The following is a 20,000-nucleotide window of genomic DNA, read 5'->3' on the forward strand; positions in this document are numbered from 1 at the left end:
TATTCATACATTTATTATTGTTGTAACTGCTTTTTTTTTTTATTTAAAAAATAAAACAAATATTTTCTCGTCTTCTTATCCTTTTCAAATCTTTATTATCGTCTGCTGCATTCAAAATGTCGGCCAGTAAATTTTTTACCGCCTGCTGGTTTTTCAAATGGTTTTGTACATGACCGTGTTTGCTTGCTGTGTATGTGAAAGCGAGGAAGAAATAGTGGAAGAGAGAGGGAAAGAGTATGTATACGCGTGTCTGCTTTTTTTTTTCATTTTTTTTTTCAGTAATAAACCATAATTATCAACAACAATAATACTAACATCATCACTATTATCATTACCATCATGCATCGCTTTTACCACTTCGCCATCGACACTACTCTGATCAATGAGATCACTTCTGTGTACTATGTGTATATTGTGTGTGCGCGCGCGCGCGTGTAATATGATCATCTTAATGCAGTAGTACTTGCAACCCTCTCCATTTTCTTCTTCTCCTTTTAGTATAGTTTGCTCTGGAAGAAGAGTATGCATTGTTAGCCGTTACAGGCCCTCAGACGCGGTTAAAATTCATTTTGAACAGTTGCCCTCTCTCTCTCTCTCTATTTATCTATCTCTGTAAACACACACACACACACACACACACACACATATATATATATATAGAGAGAGAGAGAGATGCATATATACACACACGTACATCTATCCATTTAGGCATACATGTGTGTGTGTGTGTGTGTGTGTGTGTGTGTGTGCGTGCGTGCGTGCGTGCGTGCGTGCCACTTAAATCCGCCATGGGCAAACTGCGGCTCACGGGATATTCTGAATTGCACACGTTGCAAAGAATTATCTTTTAGTTGTGTGCGGCCCGCCTAATAATGATCCATGTCTCATGCAACCCGTTTCTCAAAAAAAGAGTTGTCCTTGACTGACTTAGACCTTTAATATTAGTAATGTAAAATGATTATATCTCATTAATCACCAATTTAAGGTCATAAAGGAACAGCAAACCCACTGACTGGTCTTGAAACCCGATTCTATTCATTGCAATGTTTATTTAGGAAAAAACTCATCCATAAATTTATTTATTCATATTTTCGGGTTAAATTACTCGTCGAAGATAGAATCAAAATATGACATTTCCTATATAAGACAATATTATGAGACTATACAGATACTAAATCACCAACGGATTATCAATGTGACAGGACGGAGTGGTAGTTAAGTGTTCAATTTAAAGTAGATAAATATTTATACTTAATTTAAGAGAGAACGAAGCGTAAATTCATATTGTGTGGTTAAGAACTGGTTCTCCTGGCAAATCATCCTTTTTGTTGAAGTTACGTTTTCTGGCCATGAGTCACAACCCCAAAAGTGTAGTTCAGCATCCCTCGGCTATACTTACTTCATTAAATATGTTAAATATAAAAACAGTAAAATCAGTTTTTCGTATGGATAGTATTACTGAGTTATTTCGATCGGCAATCTATTCACAAAAAAATATGCAAATTTTTTATCCTTTCTCGAGTACAGTACTGTATATTTCTTTAGTGGTTTTTTCATCACTACCTCTGGCAAATAAGATTTTCTTTGCTGAGGAAGTCAAATTATATCGAAATATATCTGGAGTTGTCTCCCCTACATGCCGGAGTAGTTAAAAAAATGTTAGTCATTGGCTAATGTCTTTACCGGTCTTTTATTTCTTCAGTACATAATTCTCTGTAGTGAGATTTCCGCTGCTCATTGCATTAAATATATTAACTCTAACTTCACAATCGTTAGAATATTGGTTTCTTTCGTCAAAACACAAAGTTCTATCGCAATGAAATATATATCTGGGATTGTTATACATGTCTGGAGAGACATTAACGACATCAGTGACGGGTTATGTCTTCACTTGGGATCGAAAATATGTTGCAAATACGATCTGACGACTCTTTTTATTCAAGTAATATTCAGTTTTTTTTTTATTGCATAGTCGAAGGAGGAAGAGACTAACCACTAACTAGAAATTGTAAGAACTTCGCCATAGGTGTGGCAGTTTCGCAAGAAGTTTGCTTCCCAATCACATGGTTTCAGATTCAGTCCCACTGTGTGGCACCATGGGCAAGTGTCTTTCATTATAACCGAGGAGCGACCAAAGCCTTGATAGTGGACTTGGTAGACTGAGCATATATGTGTGTGCGCGCGTGTGCATGTGTGCGTGTGTGTATGTGTGTGTGTGCGCGCACGTGTTTTTGTGCTTGTCCTCTACCACCGCTTAACAACCAATGTTAGTTTGTTTACGTACTCGTAGCGCAGCTGTTCAGCAGGCTTAGGAAAAAAGTACTGGGGATGGATTTGTTCGACTAAACCCTTCAAGGCGATGTTCCAGTATGGCCGCAATCTTATGACTGAAACAAGCAAAAGATAAAAGAGATAAATATAGACAATTAAAAAAAAAGAATTTACATTATAGATAGACATTTATACGAGAACACTTCGTATCTCATCATATTTCATTTCAAGTTCAAATTTTTAATCCCGTCTCACATTGTGAAGAGATTACTACCCAACTTTGTATTAACAGCCTTCCAGGGATAAGGGGGGGGGGGCTACGCGAATTATTTTGAAATTTTCCAATTCCTGCCAAGTCTGTCATTCCACTAAGACTTCTATCACTAGCCACAGACTAAGTTTCACATACAACGATATGATGACCTAAATTGATTCCGGTGTAATTTCAATTGGAACATAGAAGGCTAGAACTAAATACGATGGTTTATCGCTTCTGATGAAGTTTTTGTTAATCAACGTACGTGTTTCTTTTAGACTTTCTTCTCGACCTTCACGTTCATTATCTCATTTTCCTCCCTGTTTTTAGCTATGGTTTCGATGGTTTAGACATGGACTGGGAATTCCCTGGGGTCAGAGGAAGTGTACCAAGTGACAAACATGCTTTCACAGTCATGCTCAAGGTAAGTAAATATGAGGACGTTTTCTTTGGAATCTTGTCATAATCACCATCATTGTCCCTAACCACCACCAGCACCACCACATGCCATTACTACAACCAACACCATTATTTCTAACAACGTCACTACTAGTACCAGCACTACAATCAACACCAACACTAAGAACGTACCAACGAGTGAGCCTCTACGTAGTTCCAAGACCTGCTAGTAATAGAGTTAAATTTAACTCAGTAGATTTGAAAGGTGTGGTGGTGACGGCTGGGTTGTTTTTTATCATAGGCCTGTTCGGTCAGGAATAAACAACCATCAAGACCGTTACAGCTAACAGCAACGCTTATTTGTGATTAACTGACCTGCTAAAATTAGCAGCCAAATCTCAAACTATATTCTAGAGTTTTACGAAGCTACAGAGGATAATACCTCTTATATACTCCTAGGAGAGATGGTCATGGTGGGGGTCTCTGCGTTATAGGTCTATCCAATCAGCCTTTGACTTATGTTTACGTTCCCGTAACTTAGCGACTCGGCATAACAAACCAATACAATAAGTACTAAGGTCGATTAGTTCGCCAAAAACTTTCAAGGCGATGCTTCAGCATGGCCACAGTCCATACACCTGAAACAAGTAATAGATAAGAGACTACCAGACATGCACGCAGAGAAAATAAAGTAGCAGTAATTACCCACACCCATAGGAGACATAGTAGAGAAAAAATACACACTTTGAACATTGATATAAATCCCATTTGTCCAATACAAAGACCTGATATATGCAAATGTATTAAGTTTATCGCAATTATACCAGCTTCAGTAAAACTCCAATCACTGCACTATAAAATCCAAACACTTTACAAATTACAAAGAATAACGCGCTTGGCATTATTACAAGCGACACACATGATTCAAAGGAGCGTATGCATAATCGTTCAGTCTACTAGAAATAGCAACTAAATCATCCCATCTTTAAAGAAGGAAGGAGACTAACGTATTGAATCTAGGATAATCTAATCCAAGATATATTATGCTTTAAAAAAGGTGGGGAATGTCATGCCTGGAGGGCCTTGGTTATAAATCTGTTTCATCAGGGCTGATCTGGGAGTAGGAACCACAACGAAGCAAAATTCTCAGGCGAGTCTGGTTGTTATTAACTGCATTACCAAGAGAATATCAAAGCAATTGTTATCACCAAGAAACCAACCCAACACCAGTAGGAACAGCAAGAAGAAAAAACATTATGATGATGATGATGGACCTCATCATCATCGTCGTCGTCGTCGACGCCCACTGACAATGCTCTAGCTAACTATATCATTTTCCTTTTTACCACAAATCTCATTGCAAATGACGTATCATAAATGGTATACGATCAATTGCTGTCGATAACTCCCCTTCATGCATTGTTCGTCACTTCCTACCACATGCATAACACCACTTCTCTCCACCTCTCGCTAACTCCCACCACTTATAACCACACATTCCTACTCCCACTCTCTTTCACAGCCACCTCACACTGATACTTAATAAAAAAAAGAATATCCATCTTTACAATGATATCGAATCGTTGGATATCTCATTGATACATAATATACGTTTGTATATGAAATGACTCTTGATTAAATTTTAGACAAGACTGATTTACGATGTTATAGAGTGAGGAGTAAATGATACTCTATGAGTAATAAGACTTTGTTGGTGGCGCATAGCAATAGATGCAAGTCATCGTTGCGTATATAGATGCATATATATACACACACTATCACACACGAAGGAGCCCCATGTGCACATGTACACAGATATATACAGGTGCACATACAAACACATGCAGGAGCACATATGCAAATACACACTCTCACAAGGACAGAAGCAAAAAGTTACACACAAACGCACGCGCGCGCGCATTACAGTTTTGAAATTTTGAAACAAGACAAAAGTAATTAGAACGCGAAAAGCATTTGACTTAACGTGGCTCTGTGTGTGTGTGTGTGTGTGTGTACTCGTCTATATCTGTGTGTGTTGACACTTGTGTGTAGGTGTGTATGAATGTTTGCTTACATATATATAAACATAAATATATATATATATATATATATATATATATATATATATATATATATATATATATATATATATATATATATATAAATATATATAAATATATATATATATATATATATATATATATATATAAATATATATATATATATATATATATATATATATATATATATATATATATATATATAAATATATATATATATATATATATATATATATATATATATATATATATATATATATATATATACATATATATACATATAAATATATATTTCTATATATATATATATATATATACATATATATATATATATATATATATATATATATATATATATATATATATATATATATATACTTATAAATATATATTTCTATATATATATATATATATATACATATAAATATATATTTCTATATATATATATATATATACATATAAATATATATTTGTATATATATATATATATATACATATAAATATATATTTGTATATATATATATATATATATATATATATATATATATATATATATATATATATATATATATACTTATAAATATATATTTCTATATATATATATATATATATACATATAAATATATATTTCTATATATATATATATATATATACATATAAATATATATTTGTATATATATATATATATATACATATAAATATATATTTGTATATATATATATATATATATATATATATATATATATATATATATATATATATATATATATATATATATATACTTATAAATATATATTTCTATATATATATATATATATATATACATATAAATATATATTTGTTTATATATATATATATATATATATATATATATATATACTTTATAAATATATACTTTATAAATATATACTTTATAAATTAGGAGAGTGGCTGCATGACTTCCTGAATGGTAGAAGTCAGACAGTTGCAGCCAATGGAGAACTATCTAGGGAAACACAAATATTGAGCGGTGTTCCACAGGGAACTGTTCTGGGGCCACTACTGTTCATAGTGGCCCTTCTGGACATGCCCACGGTCACTTGGAGAGCCACTGTCACTAGCTATGCTGATGACACAAAGATATCTCAGGCAATAAAGAATCCTGATGATATTGTAAGCCTACAGAATGACCTAAATGCAATATATGAGTGGGCAGAGCAAAATAATATGCAGTTCAATCCAAAAAAATTTCAAGTACTGCGCTACAAGACCACAAGTACCTCCCAACTGGCATACACAGGGCCTGGAGGTACTGCAATCCCAGAACCACAAACAGTGAGAGATCTGGGCATCAACATGTGTAGTGATGCATCATTTCACATGCACATTGTCAAGTTGACAGCAAGGTGCAGACAACTGGCAGGGTGGATACTGAGGACTTTCCGTACAAGGGATCAAAAAGTCTTGTTGATTCTATGGAAGACATTTGTTCTGAGCCGCCTAGACTATTGCTCTCAGTTGTGGTCACCACACAGTGTTAAGCGGACAGCAGAACTCGAGGCAATTCAGCGGCACTATACAAAAAAGATCGCCACAGTCCAACAGATGAACTACAGGGAGCGACTGAAGGCACTAGGTCTCTACTCCCTGGAGCGCAGGCGGGAGAGATATGTAATAATATACATATGGAAAATACTGGAAGGACTGGTGCCAAACTTTGGTATCAAGTACTACAGGAATGCCCGCACGGGTCGCCACTGCATGGTGCCAAAGGTACCGTCCACTGCATCTCACATAAGAACGAGATACTGCAGCAGCCTCGGTTTCAGAGGACCTCAGCTCTTCAATGCCCTGCCAAAACATTTGAGAGACATGCAAGACATGGATGCGGAGGTCTTCAAGACAAAACTTGACGCTTTCCTCTCCAAGATACCAGACGAACCAATGGCTCGTAATGAGACGCAGTTTAGGGCAGCTGTGTCAAATTCTCTTATACACCAGATGTGCCATCAAAACTCTTGATTGGACCATGTCAGGTGGGGGAGAAGAGCCATGCAAGGAACGTGAAAATCACGGTGGTGCACCAGCATGACCGCAGCCACTTGGCTGAAACACATAAATAAAAAAAAAATTAAAAAAATATATATTTACATATATATATATATATATATATATATATATATATATATATATATATATACTTATAAATAAATAAATATATATATATATATATATATATATATATATATATATATATATTCATATATATATATATGCATATAAATATATGCTGGTCCTGATGGTTTCCTAGCAATCCTCCTTAAATCGTATAAGCATGCCCTGGCAAAACCCCTCCAGATCCTCTTCCAGAGCTTTCTCGCAAATGGCAGACTGCCAAGCAAGCTGAAGGAGGGAATAATATGCCCAATCCATAAAGGGGGAAGCAGATATCAGATGCCAAAAATTATAGGTCTATCTCTCTGACTTCACACATCAGCAAAGTCATGGAAAAGATAGTCAGAGGAAAACTAATCGCATTCCTTGAAGAAAATAATTTGCTGAGTGATACCCAACATGGCTTTCGACCAGGTAGGAACTGCCTGACCCAGCTCTTACAACATTATGACTGGATGTTGAGGCAGTTACTCAACAACTCAAATGTGGACGTAATATACCTTGATTTTGCAAAAGCTTTTGACAAAGTGGATCATGGTGTGATATGCCACAAACTGCGTGATCTTGGCATAGCTGGAAAACTTGGAGAGTGGTTACATGACTGTCTGAAAGATAGAAGTCGGGCAGTAGTGGCTAATGGAGCCACCTCTATGAAAACACAAATAGTGAGCGGTGTTCCACAGGGCACGGTCTTGGGGCCATTGCTTTTTATTGTCGCCCTCTCAGATATGCCCTCAAGTGCCCGGATAGCCACCCTTGCAAGCTACGCAGACGATACGAAAGTCTTGCAGAAAATACAGAACTCCAGTGATGTTCCACAGCTGCAGCAGGAGTTGGACTCAATTTACAGATGGGCGGAGGTAATAATATGCAGTTTAATGCTGAAAAATTCCAAGCCCTGCGCTACCAACGTCCAAAACTGAATATGAAACTTACAGAGTACACTGGTCCGCAGGGAATTTCAATCCCAGAGCATAAATCAGTGAGAGACCTGGGTATGGACATGAGTGATGATACCTCTTTTAAGTCCAAACAAAAGTCTGGTCTTGTATCCATATTAAAAATCCTTAAAATCAAAATTATAAAGATTCCCAGCTTCGGTATAAAGCCTCTAATAATCTGGAACGAAAAGTGGGGTCGATTCAAAGAAATTCCACTGGTACCTATTTTATCGTCTGGCACTTGACCTTAGTAAGTGATAACAATAATATCTTATTTTGTTACTGGTTTTCAGTCATTAAACTGCGGTCATTCTGGGGCACCGCCTTCAAGAGTTTAATCAAGCAAATCGACTGCAGAACATTTTTTTTAAAGTTTAGTACTTATCTTATCGACTCTTTCTGCCGCTAGTTTACAGGGACGTAAACAAACTAACTTTCAAGCGGTGAGAGGGGAAACATAAAGAAACACACACACATGTATGTATGTGTGTGTGTGTGTGTGTGCGTGTGTGAGTGTATATATATATATATATATATATATATATATATAAAGAGTAAATATTCAAATGAATATTCATATAGATATTTTTTATTATTATTATCAGCGGTAAATTTAAATAATTGACAATAACAACAAAAATATAGGTGGTAGCAAGTAATAATAGCGTTAAATAGCTAGAGAATAAAATTGATAATTATAATTAACTATAATTACAACAGAAGGCACACAATGTGCCTACTTGCTGGAAAGAGAAGCTAAATCCTCAAGTAAACCACCAAATTACGCTGAAATATAAAACGGACCAACAGAAATCGGGCGAGTAACGATTATCAGAATCTCCACAGAACAAAGCTGTATAATGAAGAATTGGATATACTTGGATCATGATTTCGAGTTCTAGCTAATGCCTCAACTCTCTTCAGCAAGTATTACCGTATGAGAAAAACGAACTCACCTCGTTGAACTCCGTGTTGGACTTCTTTCAAATTCCATCTGCCAAATCCACTCACAAGGTTTTGGTCGGCCCGGGGCTATAGTAGTAGACACCTGCCCAAAGTGCTACGCAGTGGGACTGATCCCTGAACCATGTGCTTGGGAAGCAAACTTCTTACTACGCAGCCACTCCTACGAGATTATTTTGTACTTATATAGAAAGAACTTGAAATGGTTTGGGAGATATATTCAAGGTAAAGAAACCTGTAAAAAATGAATTGAAGATCGTTAGAGAACGCTGCAAAATTAAGGACACATTCGAAAAATAATATTTGAAACCATACGCTACAACAATACTAACAACAGCAAGAGAAATGAAATCTCGGTGGAATTTTACCGAAATATAGAACGGTGAAAGTCTTAGAGAAGAATTGAAAAGTAGGAAGGAAATAAAAGATAGACATGATATAATTCCTTTGAAAGTCTGGCTGCTGAGATTCCGGAAATAAAATCAAGAAGTTTTATACGATTTTTCTTATCTATGAACATTGGTATTTAGCCGTGTCTCTGAGCAAAGTTAAAATCTGTTCAACGAGATAAAATGCCGCTAACCATTTTGTCCGGCGTATTAACTATTCTGCCAGCTCGTTGCCTTATGTGATCTTTAAATGCTTATTTTCAACTATAAACAGCGTACGTACATGAAAATGTATGAGTGCGTGTGACAGAGAAAGAGAGAGCGGGAAGGAAATAAGATGATAAAAAGGGAAAGAGAAAGCTAGTTTGATACTTAAGAGAGAAAGAAATAATCAACAATGATAGTCAGTGAAAAGGAGTAACAGAAAAGATGGGCGACAAAAAAAGTGGGGAAGCAATTTATAATTTTGTGTCATTCGGAGTTTATAGTATTGAGAATTACATCGTTGTTTATGAATACTTGTGACGACATTAACCACAGGGTGGCGAAAAACACGTCCTTGTATCATCAGTGTTAAACCAAGTCAAGTGAAAATATATCAAGTGGAACTCTAATAGAATTAATAGATAGAGAACGACAGATGACGTTCAGTCAAGCGTAAAATATAAAAGAACGGTTCCATTTACTCAATTCTTTCGTTCAATTCTTTGTAATTTACTGAAAGTAGTTAGGGTGCGAAATGTCTCAAGTATTGATAAGGTATGAGTTGCGTTTTGGGGTGTTGCGGGCTGGAGTGAAGACGGCTTGGCAATTGTTTTGAGGTACTTAGAAAACAATACGTTTATCTTTGTGTATCTATGTACATACGTATGTATTTATATGTGTGTATATATGTATGTATATATGTAAGTGTGTGTGTACCATTGTATGGGAGCCTATATGCGTGTAAGACGGTGGATTGGCAGAGTCATTTGAGTCAGACAAAATGTCTTGTGGTATTTAGTGCAACTGTTTTACGTTGAGTTCAAATCCCGTCAATGTCAGCACTGCCTTTCACGATAGAATAGGATTCAAACCCCTGTCCCACCATGACACTCCAACGTCAGGTTAAGTGACACAGCGGTTAGAATACACCCTGCAGGCGCATTAATATTATCTATGTGTAATAGCTATATATTGCTACCATCACGCACGCGCACACACAATCACACATATTCATCGAGTCTACGAAACTTTAAGTCGAATGAAGCTGAGTCAAACTGTTATCAAATTGTGTGTGTGTGTGTGTGTGTGTGTGTGTGTGTGTGTGTGTGTGTGTGTGTGTGTGTGTGTGTGTGTGTGTGTGTGTAAGATAGATATTTTACGTGAACAATTCGCTATATGGTAGATAGATAGATAGATAGATAGATAGATAGATAGATAGATAGATAGATAGATAGATAGATAGATAGATAAAGTTATTTGTGCATACTGAAACAAAACAGATAACTGAAAGCTTACTTTTTTCTGTCTTTTAGACTTTGCAAGACTCTTTCAGGCGAGAATCACAGCAAACTGGCCACGAGAAACTCATCCTTACTCTGGCGACTGCATCCGGATCTTATTATATCGGGAAAGCTTACGAAACTACAGAAATTGTCAAGTAAGAAAGCACTTTCGTTAAACCGTTTTTAAGTTTATCTCTCATCAATTTTAGCTAAGCTAAACCATTTACCGCCGCCATGGTGTATGAGGCAGTCAGTCACATAAACATTCGAATCTTTCTTTGACTATTTCTTTCCACATCACACAAATATCTATCAGGCTTCAGTAAATCTTGTTGGAGAGTCAATTGCCAGTTCAGTGTCGATCATTCTCTATTTCTAAGCTCGATGACGGAGTGTCTACGTGGTCGTTCGACTCACTAGAAACAGCTTCCGACTTCCCTCTAATATCACACTTCATTCTTTAAAAAGTTGATGGACGAAATTTTTTACGCATGGGGGGAAATACATTTAAAACGAATTTAACAGTATTTGTGTGTTATTAAAGGACTTGAATTGTTCTTCCATGATAGAGTTGCTTCGTTTACAATACACTATTTCAGGTCAAGTCACTTACGAGACAAATACAGCTCCAGAATTTCGAAAGCTTCATCCGGGTTACAAAATTCCTGAGCAGCGCTGTTAAATGTATTTTCTTTAAATATTTAAAATGGATCGCAGAGAACTATAGATTTAAAAAAATTAGCCATGATGCTAAAAAGTTAAGAAACGCTGCTTTATAAGAATACTGAATTGACCTCAGAACATCTATCCTCGTTTATCGCTGATTCACTCATCACTGATCCGAGATAACACCGTAAGCTCAATTGTGAACCACGTTACGCTTATTACGAATTCATATGTGATAACACTGTCGATAGTCAGTCAAAGATTCTACTTGAACCGCAACAGCGCACCCCAGCGATCATCCACAATGCTCAGGACAACTTGGGGTCTCGGAACGAAACCTACATTTCCCCCATCTGTTCTATTATTTATTTATCACTAATTCGTTTAACTTGGTGATTTAAAAAAAAAGCACCCATTATAAACGAAGATGGCTGTACTTAAATGGTACGTTACTTTAACGAGCCCGGAAGGATGAAAGAATTTGCATTTAGAAAGGAAAGGAACGTAACTAAATGTCGCGAACATTTTGTCCGAGGTTCTAACGATTCTGCTTGTCCACCGTTGTGATTATATTTAACAATCAGATTCTCTAAGATTGACATTTATCATTGTCTTTCTTTCTAGATATATTGACTACATGCTCTTGATGACCTACAACTATCACGGTTTGTGGGAGACACAAACGGGACACCATAGCCCTCTGTACGGTTCGGCCTCAGATCCTCCAGGTGAACAATCACAACTGAATCAGGTAAGACAGTTTATATTATTATACTATTTATTAACACATATAGAAACATATGAGATGTTTGTAACGCACTCGGTTAGCGCGTTAGTCTGTTAACCAAAAGGTTGACGGTTCTTCCCCACCCAGGTGTGTATCACTGATTTTTCTGTATAGAAACAGTATAACCGAATGCTTAAGACGTTTGCTTCTCAACCACGAAGTCCCTCGTTCGATCCCACCACCTGGCAATTTCGTATCAAATGACATCTTCAATAGCCTCGGATTGACCGATTTCTTGTAAGTAAAACTGGGTTAACAGAAACTGTATTGAAGCTAGTAGGAGAGATTGCACTTGTATTTCAGAAATACAGCTCTGTTATACAGCGTGTCACGCTGATCCTGCCTGAGAATTTTGTTAAGGGTACACGTGTCTGAGGAAACGCTCAGTCATTTATACCCTAATTAAATGAACAGTTAGTTCTCTTGATGAACAGTTGTATCTTCGTTGTCGAAACCGAGAACCTGCCATCAATTAGTGTTTATTTACTTTTGATAGGGTACCTTTTATAAGGTGGCAGTTTGTGATTTAAGGAAGATTTTTCTGCACTTTCGTTCGATCACCTAGAAGCGCTTTCACTGGCTCAAATACGAATAAATTTGTTTGCAGTAGAAGAGACGCGAATTCTAACGTACCGAGACGTTCTGCCTACAAGATATAACAGCCAAATATTTTTTCAAATTACAACCAACTATACTGAATACATTAAAAACACATTTTGGCAATATAGTCCTAGATATACAGTGCCAAAAAATCAGATGTGATGATCACGGATGAAACTCCCTAAATTTTAGATCTGCTCGATCAGAATTTATCTTGGGACTACACAACAGCAACCACAACGTGATGGGCAGACTTATGACTCATTCGGTCATTTGAGTTCTACTTCAGGCGTTGTTTTTATTTAACTACACTTAGTGTAAGTCAACAAGTAAAACTCATTTTTAGAGAAGTTTATTGTTTTATTTTATATTGTATTTTGAGTCGATGGTTAGATGTTTCCGTCAAACCAAGCAATTATTTGTTGACGAGGTGACAAATGAATGTCCAGAACTGGGTACAAAATACTTTGTTCTCACAAAGAACCTTTTTCGAAGAATCTTTCTTTCTTTTTTTTTTGTTGGTGTTTCACACATTTATTAGCTTACATCAGCGAAAAATATAAATTCGCACACACACATGTACCAATAGATGTGTGTGTATGTGTGTGTGTGTGTGTGTGTGTGTGTGTGTGTGTGTGTGTGTGTATGTGTGTGTTGAAGACGAGATTCAGTTTAAGTGTACCATATTCCACTTTCAAGTTATTGGTCATTCTCAGGTTATGGTAGAATATACTTGCCCGAGGTGATACGCAGCGGAACCAAACTCGAAGCATGCGATTACGAAGAAAACTTCTTAACCACATGTCCATACCTAAAACTATCAAAGTACTCATCAGTTGGTTAGTTTTCTCGCTGTTTTACTGCGCTAGCCTATTCTCGTTACGAATGTTTGTCTCCTTCAAGGTGGCAAGCTGACAGAATCATTAGCACACCGGACAAAATGCTTAGCGACATCTCGTCCGTTTTTACTTTCCGAGTTCAAATTCCACCGAAGTCGACTTTACCTTTTATCCATTCGGAGTCGATAAAATAAGTACCAGCTGAGTACCAGGGTCGATGTAATCGACTTACCCCAACTCCATCCTCAGAAATTGCTGGCCTTGTGCCAAAATTTGAAACCCATGTTTGTCTCCAGTTGAGGGAAATTGGTCATTGATGATTGAATGCCTTTGTTGCTCCAGAATCACCAATAAAATATGAACTAACGACACTTCGCTCTATAAGCTGACACTTCACCGACTTGGACATTTCTAATTTTCAAACTAATTAGCATCAAGTAATTTACTGTTTTCAAGTTTAGTCTGAGGGTAGAGAAAGAGTTTTAAAATAGTCGCATTGTTAATGTTTTCTCTCGTGGAAGAAAACACTACAGATGTTTCTACAAGAAGTCTTGTTCTCAGTTTTTTTTTTTTTCAGCCAACGAAGTATTAGTCAAATCTATTATGCTTTGTTCTGCTTTGTGAAGCAAGCCAACTGGACTGAGTCGTTGGTATTAATGTCATAACCGTAGATATATAGAATACAACATCGAGGGTACGATACGAACTTCCGATTCTTTGGTTACTCTTCTATACCCTCTCAACAAGGTTATCTATGGCTACTGATAGGAACCAAAAAAAAAAAAAAAAAGGCGATGGGTTAGCAGAAAAATTAGATTACTCGTATACTTTCACAAGTCTTTTTCTTCATACTTTCTTTTCATACCTCCGATTCAATGAAATAAACACTTGGCATTCGATTAAATATACTAACCTCATCAAGAGATCGGTGGCTTCTTGCCAATATAAGAAATTATTATGAACTTTAAAGTATAGAAGAGAATATAAGACTGTTTAGATTTCTGACGTGGCCCTGTAAATTTAAGACAGCAACGCCTCTTGATCCAGTATGAAAGGTGTTTCTTCTGCCTCCAATTTAAAAGCCATTATAGTGCATACACCGAACACTTCAATCGTGTGAAGAAAATCACGATTTGTTACACTATTTTAATCATAAATACAATATTAGTCTCCATCTTACAGAATTATAGAATCATAATGATGTCCCCCCACCAACCTTACCCCCAACTACTTTACACTTATTCGTTAATAATTGCCATTAAAATAGTTTTATCATTTGCTATTTTAAATCTTTCAACTTAGTTAAATCGTTAAATATTTATAACTGCTAATGTTCGCAACCATTGTACTCGCAGCAAAAAAAAAAAAATAAATAAAAAATGAAATGCTTCTAAGTGTTTTGACAATTAATGAGATTTGACACTTGCTCGCCATTAGTGCGGCAGCTTCGTTATTCACTGTCAAAGAGGAACTCTGCAAAGTTTTACAGAAACTTTGTTTCAAAATGTTTTATTTTATTTTTAGTATTTTTTTTCTTTTTTTTTTTTTTAGGAGAAAGCTAAATTTGCTTCAAAGTAGCCATTCTGACGTTCTGGCTATCTACATGTGACAGCGACAACATTCTTTACATAAAATAGGCATGTCAGGAATTAGACAATAGTGATGATTAAGCATCGTCCGTGTGAACAGAATGTCATCTTTAAGTTTCGTCTGTGTGAATAGTATGACTTAAGTTTCTGAAGTTGCGTGGTTCACGATTTATAAAATCTTAGCGATACTGGATAAATTCTCGGCTGAAACTGCTCTCTGCACCTCAGAAATTCACATAGTAAAGGGTATTTTCAGTCTTCCAAAATTTACGACGTCCTTAAATCATATATGCCTTATCTTCTTATCTTGGTGTGTATATGTCAGTACATATGTATGTATACTTATTCTGTTCAGTTTAATACCGAAATTTCACCAAAATTGTTAATTTATAATAAAAGACACATCCATTACTTGTGTAAACTATAGATAAAATGCAGTTGATTTTGTTGTTGTTCTCATAGATCTAGTCAATTAGGTCAGCCCTAATTGAGATCTATGATCAAAGTCTTCCTATCCATGACCACCACTCTATATTGTTGTCAGGAATAGTATGCTTGGAGCAACCTTATTCGAAGTGTCCTTCTCATTTTTAAGATTGTTAGAGGTCAATCAAAGGAATTTCGCCGTTGTTTCTAGCAAGTCGAGAGCTACACAAGGAGTTGCTCATCTGATGATTCAACTGAAAGTAGTGTTGTGTCGTTAGTGACTGATTTAGAGGTCAAGCTGAGACGAAGACCTAATCTCAACATTGTCAGTAAACAAAACACTCATTAAATTTACAGTACTCCCGCTGTTTACGCTGGCTATCTAATGGTATTTATTTAAAACAAGTGCTCTAGACAATGGAGAATTAAGCATCTCACTCAAAGAATCAACATTGTGACAATGACAATGTTGGGATCAGTTGATCTCTCAGTCGTTTGTCCGAGATCCTACCGATGCAGCCATTTGCAGCTGTCAAGACTCAAATATCTTTCATTAATTTAGCGGACAGGGGATTGAATATACAACCCTTAGCTTTTTATTATTTAACTTCTGACATAAATGCAAGTTTCAGTTATTCCCAATTGTTTCAATCATTGGCCTGCAGCCATACTGAAACACCGTCTTGAAGGGTTTTAGTCGAACGAATCGACCCTAGTACTTACGTTTTTTTTTTTTTTTTTTTTTGTCTCAAGTCTGGTCCATATTCAATCGGTCTCTTAGGCCGAACGACTAAGTTACGGGGACGTAACCAAACCAGCGCCGTTTGGTCAAACGGTGGTGGGGACGAACGAAAACACACGCATACGCGCACAGGCGCGCATATATATATATATATATATATATATATATATATATATATATATATATATATATTCGTCTGTCTTTTTGTTCTGAGTTCAAATTCCGCCGAGGTCGACTTTGCCTTTCGTTCTTTCGGGGTCGATAAATAAAGTACCAGTTACGCACTGGGGTCGATCTAATCGACTTAATCCGTTTGTCTGCCCTTGTTTGTCCCGTCTATGCTTAGCCCCTTGTGGGCAATAAAGAAATAAGAAACGTTAGCACACCGGGGGAAATGCTTAGCGGCATTTCGTCTGTCTTTTTGTTCTGAGTTCAAATTCCGCAGAGGTCGACTTTGCCTTTCGTTCTTTCGTAGTCGATAAATTAAGCACTAGTTGCGTACTGGGGTCGATCTAATCGATTGGACCCCAAATTTCAGGCCTTGTGCCTAGAGTAGAAAGGATTTTCAAGGGAAGTTGTTACTAGTTACTTTTGAAGTCTTCTTTGAACAGTCAGGTGTCAGTTTACCTGGATTAAAAAAAACAAAAACAACTCAGTTATTACTATTATGAATGGGAATTAATGCATGCAAGATTTCATAGCTCTAGCATCATTCCTTCATAGTCAGCCTATGAACTTTTCAGCCCATCCTCGTACTTGCCCCACCAATAACTTGCCCCTTACATTTATACTCTCTCTCTTTCTCTCTCTCTCTCTCTCTCTCTCTCTCTCTCACTCACCATCCCTCTTTATTCTCTCTCTCTCACACACTCACCATCCCCCCTCTCTCTCTCTCTCTCTTTCTTTCTCTAGCTTTGTCTATCTTTTCTGTTCTCTGTCTCTCTCCTTTTCTCCTTTTCTCTCTTTACTCATTCCCTCACCACCATTTTATCTCTTTTTATCCCTCTCCCTGTCCTTTCTTCCGATATATTTTCTGTCTCTCTTTCTCCCTTCTCTCTCCCATCTATCTATCTATCTATCTATCTATCTATCTATCTATCTATCTATCTATTTTTCTGTCTGTCTGTCTGTCTGTCATTCCCCTTTCAGCAAATATTTTACGTCAGTACTGAGACACATGAGTACCAATGGCATAATGAACAACCAACGTGCAATATTAGCTAAAACTGGCTTATTGCATCGTAATGACCAGTCGTTACAATACAGTGATTGATTTTCGAACAGCAACAGCTGTTACAATCAACTTTGCGCATCTATTTTGCAGATGTCCAGAGACGCTACTTGGTGCCAATCAGACCGTAGATACAGTTACCTTCTGTACAGCCACCGTTGTAGTTGTTGTTCGTAAAACCTTCCATGTATTGCTTATAATTACGAAAGAAAAATAATAGAAATACAATTCGCAGTATTAAGTTGCTTACAGTGTACACAAGCCAACGAGAGCACATTTTGTTCTCGCTTGACATGCTAAAAATAGCAGGCAACTATCCCTCAAATCATTCGCACATTGGATAATGTGGACCGGGATGCTTGAAAAATATGAGATGGCTCGAATGCTTTTGGTTATAAGCGTGTTTGATCAGTATTGATCTTAGGAATAACAATAACTTTGAGTGGGTGGATGAGGAAGAGAGGGTGGGAGGAAAATATATTCCTCCTCCACATTTCAGGTTTTGAACCAATGTAGGAAACAAATATTGGTAAGCACATCCTTAGGTTCCTTGTATGCCACCTCTGTAATTTTCTGATTTAAATACATTCCATTCAAGCTAGATTGAAATTCACTCAATTTGATATTAAGGTTTACTAATTCACCATTTAAAAAATAAAACTTTCGGAATGGTATCCAACTCAACTACCCTTGTAATTAATATTATTCTATACGCTATGAAATTCATTTTATTCTATGGTAATAGCCAATGGAGAAAAATAAGTTTCGGTTGACCCCTTCTCTGTAAGTGTAACACTGAAAAATTCGGTTGGAATTAGCGACATCGTCTACGTTCCGAATTTAACATATATTCCCGGCGGACTTTATAGAAACGATGGTAACCTATTTCTAAATATATAGTCTGTTCAATTCTATCATTTATTTTTCTTTTATTTCCAGGTTTGGTCCATAAATTTTTGGCTCAGGCAGGGCATACCACGTGACCGTTTGATTATAGGTATTGCTACGTATGGTATGAGCTTTACTCTAGCCAATCCAGCAGTGAATGGTATACGCGCCCCAACAGTAAGATCAAACGTATCTACCGATAGAGGGGGACGACCAGGCCCTCAAACAAACGAAGCTGGTATATTGTCATTCTATGAGGTAAGTAGCAAGGGAAAAAATAACACATAACAAATGATACTTCGTCTAATAACAGCTACATATTTGCGCGCATACTCATACGCGCACGCACACACCCACACATATGTACGCAGACATAAATATATACACTTAGATATATTTTTCTATATCAATACACAGACACATATGTGTATGTATATATATATATATATATATATATATATATATATATAGTTTTTTAGAAAAACATAAACCTGGAGAAGAAGCACACTCTAAGCAAGCAGTAGAGCAGTCTATATTTAGTGCTGGTGAAAGCTGGTTTATAGGGTTACCCTGGGTTTCTCGCCATAAAGGGTACTTTTATGGTGAGAAACCTAGGATAACCCTATAAACCGGCCTTCACCAGTAATAAATAGATATATGTATCACCTCGTAACCGCGTAAGTCTAAGCAACTCAAATGTTCCAAGAGTCCTACAAGTTCCTGTTCGTGAATTTGTTTTAAGTGGATAAAGCGTTGCAGTGCAACCAGCTATAATACCAGTGGCTAAGAGGTGATTCCACATTCCCCAAAACACGAAAACTCCCGCACAGGGACTCCAGTACCGGATGCAAAGTCATGCCTAGGGCATGTGTGTGTGTAAATACACACACATATATATATACACATATATACACATCACATTCATATACTTATGTATGTGGAGGTGCATAGCTTAGTAAAGGTGTTGTGTTCATAATTGCAAGATTGTGGTTTCGATTTCTGGACCGGACGATGAGTTACGTTCTTGAGGAAAACACTTCATTTCTCGTTGCTCTAGTCTACTCAGCTAGCAAAAATGAGTAATTCTTTTATTTTTATATATACCTACACATACATACATACATTGATGGATGTTTCTCTGTTGGTTTTCAATCAACTGAATTACCTGTTTATTAACTTCCGGTGTATGTACCTTTTGAGTTACCAGTGCATCACATACGACAGGGTCCTGTAATAATTCGCGTCTCCATAATCTCACTCACACGTTCGTCCAAGATGCTATGTAGTAGCAATAGAACTCGCAATTTCATGA

The 20,000-nt window shown here is 36.5% G+C and overlaps 1 protein-coding gene across 1 annotated transcript in view; it reads left to right on the plus strand.

The window, feature by feature from the left end:
• Positions 1–20,000, plus strand: part of LOC106869095 (chitotriosidase-1) — a 63,626-nt gene that overhangs the window by 33,906 nt on the left and 9,720 nt on the right. The window contains exons 4-7 of the mRNA XM_014914628.3: positions 2,858–2,951; positions 10,951–11,075; positions 12,211–12,337; positions 18,740–18,946. Coding sequence (XP_014770114.1) covers positions 2,858–2,951; positions 10,951–11,075; positions 12,211–12,337; positions 18,740–18,946 — 553 coding nt within the window. The remainder of the gene's footprint in view (positions 1–2,857; positions 2,952–10,950; positions 11,076–12,210; positions 12,338–18,739; positions 18,947–20,000) is intronic.

Source organism: Octopus bimaculoides, chromosome 3, assembly GCF_046866305.1.
Source record: "Octopus bimaculoides isolate indiv1 chromosome 3, ASM4686630v1, whole genome shotgun sequence".
Taxonomy (NCBI): Eukaryota; Metazoa; Mollusca; class Cephalopoda; order Octopoda; family Octopodidae; genus Octopus; species Octopus bimaculoides.